The 15,000-nt window shown below is 44.5% G+C and overlaps 1 protein-coding gene across 1 annotated transcript; it reads left to right on the top strand.

Annotated features, from left to right (window-relative positions):
- The first annotated feature begins 11,342 nt into the window (after window positions 1-11,342).
- On the top strand, window positions 11,343-13,245 carry LOC126581716 (uncharacterized). Its single transcript, XM_050245567.1, has 2 exons — window positions 11,343-11,475; window positions 12,453-13,245. The coding sequence occupies exons 1-2, from the start codon at window positions 11,343-11,345 to the stop codon at window positions 13,103-13,105; spliced, it is 786 nt and encodes a 261-aa protein (XP_050101524.1). The 3' UTR covers window positions 13,106-13,245.
- Window positions 13,246-15,000: the final 1,755 nt, after the last annotated feature.

Here is a 15,000-nt window from a genome sequence, read left to right as displayed (position 1 = left end):
CGAATGGTTGTGGTTTCGGTGTCGTGTTTGTGAGCGTGCACGTGTGATGAAGGTGGCTCAGTGTACTCAGTGATTACGGTGAAAGTTCCTCTGAGCTGATTGCATTGTTTTTAAGAAGGGGAGTAACGTTCGGGTTACGGTGGTTAACGTGAAAAAGAATTCTTTTTTTCTAACATATGAACAAAGGTTGTTGGCACCACTGGCACCTGAAGTGAGTTTATGCGTTGGCTGATTATTCATGTTGGCGAGCTCTTCGCAAAAAAAAAAAAAGGAGAGTGTCTTCGCGGAGGAAGAGTCTTTTAAAAATAGACACACTTATATTCGTTTCAATCCAGTTGAGTTGACAGACATTAGGGAAAGTTGATTTTCAATATTTTGCACAAACTAGACTTGCATTATCGCAAACTAATCGTAATAACGGGTATGATAAAATTGGTTGCGTATAAGAATGCGTTGTTTTCTTTGAGTATAGCTTTCTATTGTTAAAAACGTTCTGGATTAATGTTCTGAAATCGTATTGTTCTATCTGCTCTCGAGAGAGCCTAAGTGGTAACTTTGCCGCAAGGATCCGAATTTAAAATACAGAAGAATCAGTAAAATATTGTTACATCACTTAGATTTGGAAATTCATGGATTTATCAATTTAAAATTCAAATCCTTTTGGAACCTCTGATCAGCTAGTAACCAACACGCATATCAATGCACATCTACTGATTTTATCCCGAGAGAATATCATATGTTTCGTCAACCAGACGCTTAATATTATCTCGACAGTAAAGTGCAACAGTTGATATTCATTGTATGGCTGCTCTTTGTTTGTTTCCCTTTCATCTGTTTCCATGAACTATTTAATGAAGCGTCAAGGATGCCCGTCCCTAACTAGGATCCTGATTTACTACGAATTCCACTGCACTGGTAAACATGCTACGCTATCGCATGCACCATTAGGTATCAAATATGAACGAAATTTCCTCGAAACGAATTACAAATAGTTACCAGTTGTAGACAGCAGCTGATAATCATTTACGCATAATTGACGCGATTGGAACGATTGGTGCCAGTAAGGTATGCACAATGGAATGAGGATGAGAGTGCAGGAAGTGATTCAAATCTAACATAACATAACACTTCAGTTGAGCGGTAGTAACTGATTTCGTTCTAGTTTCAGTCCGAGTGTTTACATGCCTGATATGATCCACATTCTATAAACAGTATTTCTCACTCTCCCAATGTAATGCGAGGAATCTTCACAACAGAGGTGACTATCGTCAGTAACCTCGAGCGAATTTTCTAGTAACTCATCCATATTACTAGCAAACATTTGCAGCACCAACACCCGTATGGCAACATACGCATGCTCCCGTTAACCAATAGTTCTAGAAACAGCAATGCTCATTGCTATTGAAATAAAGAGAGAGTACCAACCTAAACGGACAAGCCACACCACGATGCCAGCCATTTGCAGCGCTTTTCATGCACCGGAACATAAATTCTCCTGTCATGCATCAAAAGCCGTGCAGGAATCAGCGCGCAAAATGGATGTTCCCCGTATACAATGCGACCTGTATCCCGACCTGTTTCCAAATTTTCACGAGAATCATTAAGTCCGGATGGAAAACCGCCTCCCTAGACCTACCAGGGAGCTATTTCCACTAAAACAACACAGCTATTCAAACACTTCAACGCCGGTAACGTCATTCTGGCTCATGTTTCGTCACAACGCGACCAGCTTTGACATGATGTTGGCGAGGTGATCGAGAGGAACGTTGTTCTCCGCCACAGCCAATCATTGCCGCTGGGCGCGTCGCTCCGTTGAATGGATTTCCCCTTTTTCGACCTGGCCTATTTGCGACCTGGATCCTGGGATGCTGGCTCCTGTGCGAGGGCGCCATTTTTGTCATCAAATTTCCCAAAAACCCGCCGGTTCCACATCCGGTACCCTATCGAGTATCGAGGGAAACACGCCGTGCGCGGGACTCGTGAGCTGCAATCAAGCAATAAGGTCGTGCTTGGGCTGACATCCTGCTCCGAAAATGGCACCATGGCATGGCCGTAGTGAGCGAGGATGTCAACGTAAAAGTACAAAACAGACCAAAAAAAAAACAACATGGACTAACAATACAGAAAAGTTAGCTTGTCGCACACATGGGGAAACGGCACTGCGGTGCGCCGCCATGCCTGTACCGGTGTGACACAGGATGTTTTGGGAAAATCTTTGTGCCGGGGAGTAAATTGAAACAAAACAGAGCGCCCACGCCAACGACAGGGACAGCCAGGACGTGTGCTGGGATGGAGTGTAATAGAATCAATTTTAGAAAAAGTTCAGCATCACTCTTAGGGTCGGCTGTAGGTTGGCCGGGCAGCGCTTACATCCTTGGTGATCGATCAGGATGTGTCACGTTCGAGTAGGTGTGCGGCCGGTGGCATCTATGGCAGAACGAGTCCTTTTCAATAATTGATTGGAAATTTTAATATAAAATTCGTAACAACCATTGAAGAGGCATTATTTTGGGGTGTGTAAATTGAAAATCGTTGTACAAGAGAAGTGATCCTAAATAAGCCGATTAAAATTGAGAGAATAATAGGCGTCTTTGGTCGCATTCACAGGCGTGAAAGTATTAATGGAGACTTTGGATTTATCCTGTTAATCTCGTTTCTTATTGAAAACGTTGTTCTAACGATGAATACATGACCACACGAATAGCAGGATAAAGTTCCACTCCCGATAACCCCGCTGGAACAATTGGTCCATTCCGCAAAATCCGTAGCTTTTTATTCTTTTCCTTGCTTCGCTTATTAATCGGATGTCTTAGGCTTAGCCGGCAGAGTTACTGCGCACCTGCGATCTCACCACATTGTTAGAGAAATATAATTGATGCTTAGTTGCAGCTAATCCGGCAAATCCTTAAAAATCACATTCCCCACTTCCACATTTCGTTCGAACTCGTGCAAAATCCAGCCAATAGCAGAGCGCTACATGCACTCATTCGCTAGGACAGTTGGTTGCGGTATGGTAAACGGCTTAATTTGAACAAATTTAGCCAATTTGCAACTACAAAACATCCGACCTCGGACCGATCCTTGGACACTTGGTAGCAATCTCACTCGGTTGCATCGCCAACAACACGGTACACGCTACACGCCACCCCATTATCAGCTCGGGGGTGGTTTGTAATGCTACCCCTTCTCCCACACCAATAGGGCAGTAGTATCTCCTTTTTCCGTTCCGGTCCACTGGCCGTTGAAATAGTTTTCCACAAAAACTATGCAGATTCCAGACCGGCAGAGAAGCATTCCCGGCGATGCGGTTGCGGGATGGAAAGTAGTCAACCACACGGTACTCCTACACCCACCCACTAGTAGCAACTCATCGACGGCGACCTGGTGGTGGTGGTGGTGTTGGTTTTGTCCCACAGACAGCTGCTGCGCTTCCTTTCCGGTGTCATCCGACGATTCTCGGCGGTCACTGGGACGGTCCTGATTGCCTTTCCGCTGCAACATCCTCGCTTTAATCCTCGTGAGAAGTTTGGCCTTTTTTGAAGGGTTTGGTGCCGGGATGTGGTGGATCTTACATCCGGTCGCACTTCACCAATGGAGGGATGCCTGCGAGTGTGTGTCGAACGATTTCCACAACGCTTTCCGGTCAGTTCACCGAGCGAAAACCACAGATCAGCTCAAGCGAACCACCTTCCTGGTTGCCGTCCGGTGAGTGTGGGAGGGTAACTTTAATTGAACAGCGAAAGTTCTGCCAAGCGGAATCGGAATCGGAATGTTGTGATTTTCATTCGTACGAATTAAAAACGAGTCATGTAAGCCCGGGCTATGCTGCATCGTGCAGCACCACACAGCGAAGGGTGTTTGATGGTGGGGAGGGGTGGGGGGATGATGGTTTGCTTGGTGGTCAACACGAGCAGCTGCTGTTGGTACACGAATGAGGGGTCTTCTCGAGAAGCTCGAGTAAACTTTTCCAATACCACAATACGTTCTCCTCTACGGGATCTAAACAACGATTTCTATACAACCCCCCCCCCCCCCCCACCATGTTACATGCAATACAAAGGATGCCATCAACACGAGATAGTAGATTATCATTACTGGCTCTTCTGGGTAGATTGGGGGACATTTGCTGGAGCAGCTGGTAACGACCGCTCGTGGTGCAAGCATTTCATTTCGACTGCAGTAATGAGAAGTTTGTCGGATCACATTAAAATGGCAAGCTTCGGATCCAAATCGTTAGCAAAAAAATCGGAAACCAAAGCATTTGTGTTAATGTTTACAAGTTAAGGAAAGTCAGTCGTTGTAAGTGTTACTTTTGAAACGTAATTAAATAATTGAGCGGAATTCCGAGGGTTATTGTTATAGTTGCAGAGTTTATTGCAAAAGCAGCATATACGATTAGCAAATAAAATTGTTCTTCTGGTTTTAAAGTATCATTTTGTTAATATGCAGCTAAATTTATGTATTCAGTTACTACTTCATTTAATTATTTTCTTTTGGTATTGTATGGAAAGAGTAGAGCACATCATACGCTTATAGTTCTCTTTTAAGTGTGATGAACATCTCTTCTCGGAGGAAGTGTGCCCTCTTCTCTGCTCAATCCTAGTTCTGAATTGTTTCATAAACGGCTGCTGCACAGTTTTGTCAGCCTGCATTGTCTTCTTTTTTCTATGCTATCGTTGTTTCTCTGTTGTGCTTCCCTCTTTGTCTTACTTATTAAATATTTTCTTCTCTAGCTTTAAGGATGTATTATGTATGGCATAGTTTAAATAAATAAAAATAACATAAAAGTGTATGCATGTAAATGTTGTATTTGAGTTTTGCTATTAGGTTAATGCATGGCTGCATTGCATTGCAAAAGTGGTGTGTAGCTTTGATTTTAAATGAAAAAGCAAATGTTTGATCTCCTTTATATTAATTTCCAAACTTTCCTCCAAAATTACGATTCACGGCATTCGATAATTGGTCTAATTCTTCTTGTTTTGCAATCCTTTACTCATCAATATCCACCATTCGTGTTACGAAAGTTTTTTTTCTTCTAATTCCTCAACACTGCCAGCAAATAACGAACCAAAGGCGCACCGTGACTTCAATATGCCAACCCCCCCCAAACAGCAGCTCCAGTTGTGGGACAACCCATCGTGACCATCCGGACAAGTTGCCAACGGACAGATTGCGCAAACAAACTAGAGTCGCCAGTCTTTTGACAGCATTCTCGGGAGACGAGAAACGATGGACACGACATTCTTTCCCGTCCTCCCGGAATGCCTTTCACCCCCGGGGGCGGGCAAAGGAAAAAGGCGGACAAATGAACAGGAACGGGAATGAGGATGCTCCCTGATAATACCCGGCTGATGCTGGTGTTCACCTCATCGCTAGAGAAACTTCAATCAAAACCCATCGATAGCGTTCCCCCTCCCATCGTGAGACTCCCATGGAATGCTCCCCCCTTTCTTCGCCTCTCTTGTGCAGCAACTCGTTGAAACACCGGAACGGATCTGCTGCAGTCGGTTCATGTTCTCCCGCTGATACCGCTCCAGAACCCTTACCGAACCTTACCGTTCAATTATGGGCGTTGAGCCTTTCGTTCGACTTTTGAATGCCTTCTTCCAGCACTCGTAAGGCTCTCCGTTTATGCTCCGTTTAACGCTGGAATGCGTCGACGCCGGCGACCTAACTAGGTGTCCCTTCCCTTCGATCCTCCGGTGCCCGAAGTTGCAAAGCAGCCTTCAATCGCTTCGACGGCAGCTGAAGCGTCCGTTCCGGTGAAAGGTTTATCGTCGCCCCCCCGCTGCCTATTGACCATCGCCATAGCTGTTGCCGACTTTTCCACGGATCAGGAATGTGCCGCTATTGACACGTTTTGAGATTGAAAATTCCGTTCGCACGTTTAAACGCGTTGACGCGCGCGCGGACACCCTCCCACCTTTTGCTCAAGACAGGCACCGGCCCCACTCGTCAGCTCGAACTGTCCGAGTTGGAGTGTTTGTTTCCAGGTTTTCCATTGGCAGCGCATGCCATTTCCTCACCATGCCACGATGGAATGCTCCTTGGTTGACAGTTTGCTTGTCACGTTAAGGCGCAAAAGTGGAAAAGTGTCAAACGGCTTAGCCGAGCGAACGAGCGAGAACTCGTGCCAGTCGTACGGGTGGATGGGTTCGGTCAACAGTTTTAACCCTTTTCGGTTCATTTGTCCCCCGATAGACAGGGTGCGGGCTCGGTAGAGTTTTAGCAAAAGCGAGCATTGTAGAGCAGAATGGTTTGAGCAAGTAGGTGCTGGAGCTCGTGAAGAGGTGCTGGAGCTTAGAAGAGGGGAAGCGAATAATCGAGGACCAATAATGAAACAATTCCAACGGATAGCTGAACCGCATACCAAAGGTATTGTCGCTAAATATGTACGAAAACACTCGAAAGATTATGAACCATTTGCAAAGGACGTGGAATTATTATCCAACTGCAACAGCAAAACTGCGGTAATGGACGCTCTAGCGACGGACTTGTAAGATGTCCTGCCAATCATCGTCTTTAATTACCTCCTCACATTTTACGCAGCACTTGCAACATGTCATTTTAGGAGCATTTGTCGCAGTTGATTCATTCTTTATGTGTATGCTCAACCACTTATACGCCATCATCATACGACAAAACATTGAAATTTACGGCCAATCGACTTATTATTATAATTGTACACCATCTCCCTCCCTCCCCGGAGCGTCTGCTCCCACCATTTGGTGCGTTTTATCGTTCGTTTAACGGCGGTGACGACATCGAACGAATCCCCGCCGCGCCCTTCACGCCGGATAAAGTTTCGTTCCATTTCCGCGCCCGGAAAGCGCAATATTTCTCGTATCCTTTTGCGCGTGTTCCGTGGGGCGCGCGAACTGCGCCACCATTATATCGCTTCGGACCATTAAAAGCACATTACAATATCAACCCGACCGGCGGACCGACAGGGTGCGAACAACAATGGGCCACAACGGGCGAATGGGCCAATTGTTGTCTTGACGGTGTTGCGGAAGGCTCGTGGTGACGCTCGGCAACATCTTGCGGTACTAGCACGACCAGAGCCCGGCTCCGCCGTTTAATTGTGCCGACATCCGCCCTTTTCAGGGTATGACAACGCGCCCAGCTTCATAAAACTGACATAGACCCCCCCCCTGTGGACCCCGGACCGGTGTGAGCGCGTCTAATTATGGTTGTCACCACGTTAGGAGTGCGATGCTCTTGCTGCTGCTGCCGCTGCATGGTGCTGCTCATGTTTTGCGCGACACAAAAACCGCACCTCACCTCATCGTTGCCTTTCGCGCGGGGAGATGAAGCATTTTTCGTCGACATCACACGCTACGGTGCGCGAGATTAATGCTCTCCGTCGGCAGCTCGGAAATGCTCGGAAATACCTTTGTGTTGCGGTTGTTGGGTGGTTCGTGGGCGGTGTCCTGGTGCTTTTGAATGTTCCTTTTCTTTTAATAAACAATCCACTCATAGCCAGAGACAATCTCATCGAGAACTGCCACTTGCAGTAAGAATGTTAGCAACTGATGTTATAATTAATGGTTGGTTAATTTCGAATAGTCCGTTATAGTCGTTAACCGTTATCAAAACAGTCGTTAACAGCTATCGTATTTTATCTTGTACAAGTTATTATCAATAAACATACTACTCGTCCGTCATTGTACAAAGTGAGGCAAAAAAAAAACTGCAACACAGTTAAAACGCCATATTTTTTTCATTTTTGTTTGGAATTTATTGAGTAAAACCAAAAAATGTCGGGAATTTCATAAACATTTTGAATCAGTTTAGTTTTTACGGTATGTTTCTTTTTGGATGAATTATGCTCCCGACAAAATTTCCGACATTTTTTGGATTTACTCAATAAAATCCAAACAAAAATGATAAAAAAATACGGCGTTTTAACTGTGCTGCAGTATTTTGCCTCACTGTGTATATGTAATAAAAAAGTTATTATCAATAAAATTTCTTTAAATATGATTCTATAAGCACCAGGTGTATGAATACCAGGTGGTATGTAATTAATCCCAGCTTCTCAAATCAAATAATTTATTCATACTTCTTTTTTATCAAGAAAGTTCTCTTCACAGTTATCAAGGTTTAATTTATTCCCCGATATCAATTCCCTGGTATCAATATTCAATTGGTTTATTAATATACTAATAATATTTAATTTAATATTTCAAAGCTACCTTATCAAAATTGAGACGGTCCCTAATTTCATAATTTGCCTCATTGTTAATCCCTTATCCAGTAGTAGTATGATAATCTATGAATCCTGATTATCCTAAGGGTGAATTTGTGGATCACGTTTTAACATTACTTACCAATTCTGCTCCACTCAAAACCATTTCAATACTTTTCTAGTGCATTTACAGTCAATAACATAAAAAAACACTGTGTTTAAAATTTCATGAATAATAAACGAGTATTGAATTATGTGATCATTTCTTTCCAACTCTCAATAAAATAAGATAGATCATTTATAAATATTCATTCTAGCAAAGAGTAAACGCACAACAGATTCGCTCAAGAGAGTCCGGCATTTGGATGTTGACTTGATAAAATGATAAGTTGCAGGCCAATAAAAGAGCCAGTTATGCAGGGTAAAATATGGTAAATTGCTGCCATTTTGATCATTCACAATGCAATATTTTAGTAATTAATTTACTGTTTTAATCCACTCTCTTCTAAATAAATAATCCATCGCAATTATTAACCTATTCTTCTAAAGCAACTTTCTTCCAACGCCAAAACATCCTGACCGTGTTAGCTTACCGCAACCCTGGTCCTACCACAACGTAGAACCACAAAAATCACTCAAATCTCGGACTCCGGAAATATGGATCCCAGCCCCGGCGTTGTGTCCTGTCCTCACTCCCTTCCGCACTGAGCGAACGACAGGGAAAACGGAACAATATTTACACTACACTACGGGGGAAAACATGATTTATGCTCCCATCGCGCGACACCGAACGGCATCCTCCAGGGGGAATCCTCCACTTGGCAACAACAATATGCCCTGGCTGCCAGATATCGCTGCCGTCGCACCCGCTCACTCCGCCAACAATGCCCCGAGAGCATTGCATTTGCATTTACATAAATGCGCACACGCAAGTCACAATGTAGCCGGCATTCTGTGTGGCCTCCAGTTCTCACGATTGTAAACCAATGCAATGCAAATTATGCTCTCGCTTGGGTACGCCGCCGCCGATGCGACATTTGAAATACGATGCTGGAGGATGAAGCTCATCTATCGCATTCCACACCACCCGGCTGACTAATGCTACTGGCTCGAAGCCCCCTCGCTCCTCGCAGCACAGGACCCAAAACTTCGTCCTCCTCTTCGCACAAATCTCACTTAACCAAAACTAACTACGATCGACGGTTGTGGTAGCGGGGCTCGCTCGCTTAATCAACCAAACTCAACCGCAAAACCGTAACCGTTGGATTGTGGTAGGATGGTGCCGGTGGTTGGCTGGCTGGTTGGCTGGTTGGCCGGATGGCTGTGCTTTGTGCAAACTCTGATAGCATTACGACAACTCGGAGACACATCTCGGATCGGTGGGTCGCGAATATGATTAATGTTTGTGGCCCGGTGTTTAATACACCAGACCATGCTTTTCCCAGGCTCTCATTTCCATCGCCTGGCTCACTGATCGCACGCCAGCACCACTATTTGTAATTGTCAACTTGTTGATAAAACATTGATCATAAGTTTATTATTCGGAAGCCACCACCGATGTGACTCCCTGGTCCTGATTTATCCACTGTGTCATGCTCCCGCACCATGAAATATGCAACGTTGTTCCATGCTCCGGAGAAACGTTTCCGTTTTCGTTTCAGTTTTTTTTTTGGTTTTTTTAGCTTTGACCTCGTAAAGTAATAAGGGACGCCGGTGCCTCAGGGCAGGTCCAGTTTTCTTGCTATCACTCCATCAGACGAGTCACCGGACGGAAAACCTCTTAAGGCTTCTACAAACCAGGCGCGTAACGCTGCGTACGTTGCGGAGCGTAGCTGTCAAACGGTGGTGGAATGTATGGGATTGCACTGGGCCCTGCATACCAAGCACGTAAACGAGCGTTCGTAACGGAGCGTTGCGCTGCGGAGCAATGTAGAATTTTACATTTTTTGGGCGAAACGCGGCGAAACGCAGCGAAACGCAGCGAAAAGCAATGTCAAACGCGGCGCGAAAGGCGAAATCCGTGGTTTGGGTTTGAGTGTACCGTTAGATGGAAGCAAAATCATGTTGCATGTTAACAATATAAACATAATTATAAAATAATATAATAATAAATAAAATAAAATATAATATTTAATAACAATATACACAGATTTCCGGTCGTCCTTCTCTGATAACCACGATCGGCATAACTGAATCGCCAAGGACATGATATTAATCAACAGGGTTTGCATCAAGCCGAAAAAAGAGGTCACCTATGCATGATGCGTTCGTGATATGAAGGTGGCTGCACCGGACACAGTACTAGGTATCTTCTAGAAGAAGGAATGGACGATGACCACCACGCTGTGGCAAGGAGAGGTGGATGAAAACGGTAGCAATCCTGCAACGAACCGTTACAACTCCTAAAACGTATCCTCTTATCACTGACTCAGGATAAACCTTATCCCCGGGACCTGTTCAGCAATCTTCTCGATTGCGAGCATCGGTGGTTCTGCTTCTTGATGGCGATTTGGATGATGATGCACAAACTTCGTAGCAGGATGGCAGTCAGGATACCCCAGAAACGGGTAGCTGAAACCCGGATATCGATTCGGCAGGAGCCACTTGCCGAGAAGCTAAAAGGCTGCGAGCTTTCTCAGCCTGAGCTGAGGTGATAGCGATCAAAGTCCCCGGCACCCGATGCTGGGGGGACATAGCGTGTACGACGAAGTATCCCAAGCAGAGCACCCATCGGGGTTTCGGCCATCGTTTTACCTTATTAGGAATAGAATAATAGGGGTTGGCATGCAACCAAAGATTTGAATGTTTTGTGAAATTAGAATAACAAACTCTTAAACTGACTAGATATTTAAAAAAACATGTTATTAAGGTTAAGCAATAAACATTTATTTTCGCGATCATTTCTTCAGCCGAGATATCTGATCACTATTCTCTGGTCACTCTGTAACACACTCTGGTCACCCTCACGCTCTAACAAAAACAGATCGGTAAGCAATTGCGCATTATTTTTGCTACAGTGTAAACTAGCCACCCACACCACCGCGTATCCTTACATATTTCAAATAACTTCGTCGCAGACGCGCGCGTAGCGGATCATTGCCTGCTGTAACGTATAAAGTTCGGACTATTTGAAGCGAAATTTTAAGTGAAAATGAACGAAGAAAGGTTGATTGAATTAGTACGGAATCATCCGTATCTATATGATACATCTAATATGTACTATAGAGATGTACATAAGAAGGAAGAGACGTGGGAGGAGATAGCCGGAACGATGGGGATTCAAGGTACGTGAAAGTTATTGTGATTCAGGTGATTGAGTGTTCTTTTGGTGGTTAAGTTTTTCACCGGTTTTCAAAAAAATAATCAGCAAACTCTTCTCGGATTGCTATTGCCGCATTGTTGGGTCTTCTATTCGCGCCATCAAGTGGTTCAAACACATTTCCGATATCGATTGGATCTTCGTTGTATTGCGGGATGCCTGTTGTACTATTTTCCTGTATGATAAAGTTATGAAGGCAACAAGCTGCTTGGATGATGGTGTCTATTGTTTCTTCCTTGCAGTGTATAGCCCTACCGAAAATTTGCCATTTCATAGCCATGATTCCGAACGCGTTTTCAACCACTCTTCGTGCCCGACTTAATGAAAAGTTAAACAGCTTTTTCCTCGGGTCCCCGCCTAGCGACGCCCGTGCGTAAGGCCGCATCATATAATTAGCTAGGGCAAAGCCTTCGTCTCCAATTAACACATGTGGAGTCGCCGCTATCTTTCCGGGAAGAGCCTTTGGAGCCGGGAGTGTGTTGTTTTCTATGTATTCCCTAAAAAATGCCGAGTTTTGAAAGATGGCGCTATCGCTATGCCTTCCATATGAACCGACATCAATAACAAGGAATTTATATTCGGCATCCACTACTGCTAGTAGAATAATCGAATGAAATCCCTTGTAACAGTAATGGCTTGATCCTGCATTTTTTGGGCATACAATTTTAACGTGTTTCCCATCGATACTGCCAACGCAGTTGGGAAACCCCCACAGGTTGAAGAAATCAGCAGCAGTTTTTTCCCACGTTGCACTGTTGGGAGCTGGCATCACAATAGGCTGCAAAGTTGTCCAAATCTCTTTTGTCACCTGTTTGACGATGCTAGCAACAGTTGACAATCCCATTCTATACGAAAAAGCAATCGTTTGAAAGGAGTCTCCGGTTGCCAAGTATCTATAAAAAAGAAATATTTAACATTAATACTATTTCTATTTCATTACAGTTACGCTAGCGAAGAAAAAATGGCGTTGCCTACGTGATCGCTACATGCGTTCAAAGAAACTTATTAAAGGAACAACCGGGCAAGCTACTATTAAGGTTCAAGCAATTGCTGCACTAGAGTTTCTAGAACCATTCATTCAGCCACGCTCTACAAACAGCAATGTGCTTGCTCCGTTGCCATCACCTTCCGGCTCAACAGAACGCACATTCAGCCTACAACCATCTTCCAGTCCAGTAGATCATGGATACAGTCAACCACTATCTTCCGGTTCAGCAGAACTCCCATCCAGCCAACCACCATCTTTCGATCCAGCAGAACTCCCATCCAGCCAACCACCATCTTCTGGTCTAGCAGAACTCCCATCTAGCCAACCATCATCTACCAACAATAATCCAAGACTACAACCACGACCAGGAACATCACGACGACAAAACCGTTCACAGCAAGCGACGCGCAACCCGATTAGTGAACTAGTCGAATTCTTACAGACCAGAAACGAGCCCGATGGCACCGATATGATGTTTTTGGGATTTTCAAATTGTGTTAAAACATTAACACCACGTAATCAGATGAGAATCAAATCAAAAATCATGCAGATCATAGCTGAAGTCACCGAAGAGGAAGCAAATGAGAACAGTGCCAATAGCCAATAAATTCGGTACGCGCGGGTTTTCCTTCTGTGGGCGATATTGCGCACGTGCCTCCGTCTTAATCGTAAGCAAGTTCTCAAAATCGTAGCCGAAATCCTCTATATTCACATCGGTTAAATTGAACGACCTGCACACTTCCTTCATAAACGGATTCTTCAAACGCACTGCTGAAGTTGCTAACTCCCTTCTTGTGATCCTTAAAGATCAAAATTTTAATCAATTTACCTGTTTCTAATCATAGTTATAACTCACCTCAAACAAACCGCCAGTCTCTCGCGGGGGCCAATGGGCTCCCTGAAATTTGTTGTCTGTCGCCTAATTTTATCCTTGAGAAGGCCCAGCAACGTCTCAAACTGCCCCCGGGTCATCCTGAAGTACGAATAAAATCGATCTTCGTAGCTGTTCAGTTCCCGACACAGTCGGTGATATTCGCCAAATTGCTTCCTTTTGGCGTTGGTGGGATGAACCCAGATCCTTTTTGGGGCCAAAAGAACTGCCGCAATTACACAGGCAGTAGTGTTGTCGATTCGATCCATTATTTCTTTCCTTCTTTTTGCAAAACACCGCGAAACTGACGACTCAATTAAATTTTGTTATCGCGACTTTGATATTTTATTTTCGCCGAGATAGATTTTTGGTGTATACCTACGACTTCAAACGTCAAGCATATATAAAACATATCTTTTGGTGAATTTTTATCAGCAAGCGTACACGATCATTTATATAAAAATAAATGGATAATATTTGAAACTTTTTAACAAAAAGGAACCTTAATCACGTGAACTTAATTGATTTTTAACATCAAAAAGGAAAAACTGGATTTAGATCGTATCATATATACGCAAGCAAAATACACTAGTACGTTCCGCTCCGCAACGTGACCGGTATGTAGGCGCCTACGCTCCGCAACGTACGCTCGTTTACGTACGCAGCGTTACGCGCCTGGTTTGTAGAAGCCTTTAATCCTTTTTGACGACTGAGTTTTCGCTCGAGCATTTCGCCCCTTTTTTTTGTGTGTGCGCTGGATTCGCTTCCACCGAGAAACATCTTTACTGACACAGCCGCGCACAGTGACCAACAGGGCGGGAAAGTTTTTCCATCACAAGAAGCGTCGTGAACTCCAGCGGCAGCAGCAGCAGCAGCAGAAGTATCCGTCCAAACTTTTAACCTACCCGACCGGGGGCCACTCCGTGGATGATAGCGCGGTGCGTCTCCGATGGTTTGACGAAAGAATTGGCTTACAAAGTAGGACAGCCAACCAGCCAGAGGACCAGGGCGGGGAACGACAGGCTTGCGCTGTGTGCTTTGTGTCTGGCTGGAATAATTTAAAAATTATCAGATTTGCTTCGGTTGTATTTTGAAATTATGCTAATATTACCGCTCGCTCGCTGCCCCATGACCATCCATGAGAACGCATCGGGCAGAGCAGTAGCTCGAACTCGGAGACAGCTACAAGATGGAGACTTTTCTTAGGGCGAACCCCAAAAGTGACTAAAGCGCGATGGATGGTGGAAACGGTTTTAAAGGACGGACGCCCAAAAAAGGGACGAAAACGGGATGTCACTAAACAGGGCAAAAAGTGTGATTAAAAGGCGGAGCTCTTTATGTAGTCCGTGGGACCTTCAGGGGGCGCTCTCTTTCTCTCTCTCTCTCTCTCTCCGTTGTTCTTTCTTTTGTTTCCTTTCTGCTAAAGCTGCTTATGTTCTTTCGTTTAAGAATTCATATTTTAGGTAAATGCAGGCACCGTCTGTAGTCTGTCAGTGACTTCCCTATAGCGAACGTTGAGTATTTCAATAACTGTTACCGAATTCTTACATCATTCGATGCTGCTGCTGCAGTGTGCACCACAGGACCAAAAGAAACGAACCATCCACGATGATAGCAAATTGTTGCCAAAT

The sequence above is a fragment of the Anopheles aquasalis genome, chromosome 2 (genome assembly GCF_943734665.1).
Source record: "Anopheles aquasalis chromosome 2, idAnoAquaMG_Q_19, whole genome shotgun sequence".
Lineage (NCBI taxonomy): Eukaryota > Metazoa > Arthropoda > Insecta > Diptera > Culicidae > Anopheles > Anopheles aquasalis.
This window is presented reverse-complemented; position numbering and strand designations above follow the sequence as displayed.

What these genes read in the sequence shown, in the direction of transcription:
- LOC126581716 (XM_050245567.1), top strand. Translation starts at nt 11,343, where the DNA reads ATGAACGAAGAAAGGTTGATTGAATTAGTACGGAATCATCCGTATCTA. An exon ending in CGGAACGATGGGGATTCAAG is followed by an intron (nt 11,476 to 12,452) that starts GTACGTGAAAGT and finishes ATTTCATTACAG; the next exon opens with TTACGCTAGCGAAGAAAAAA.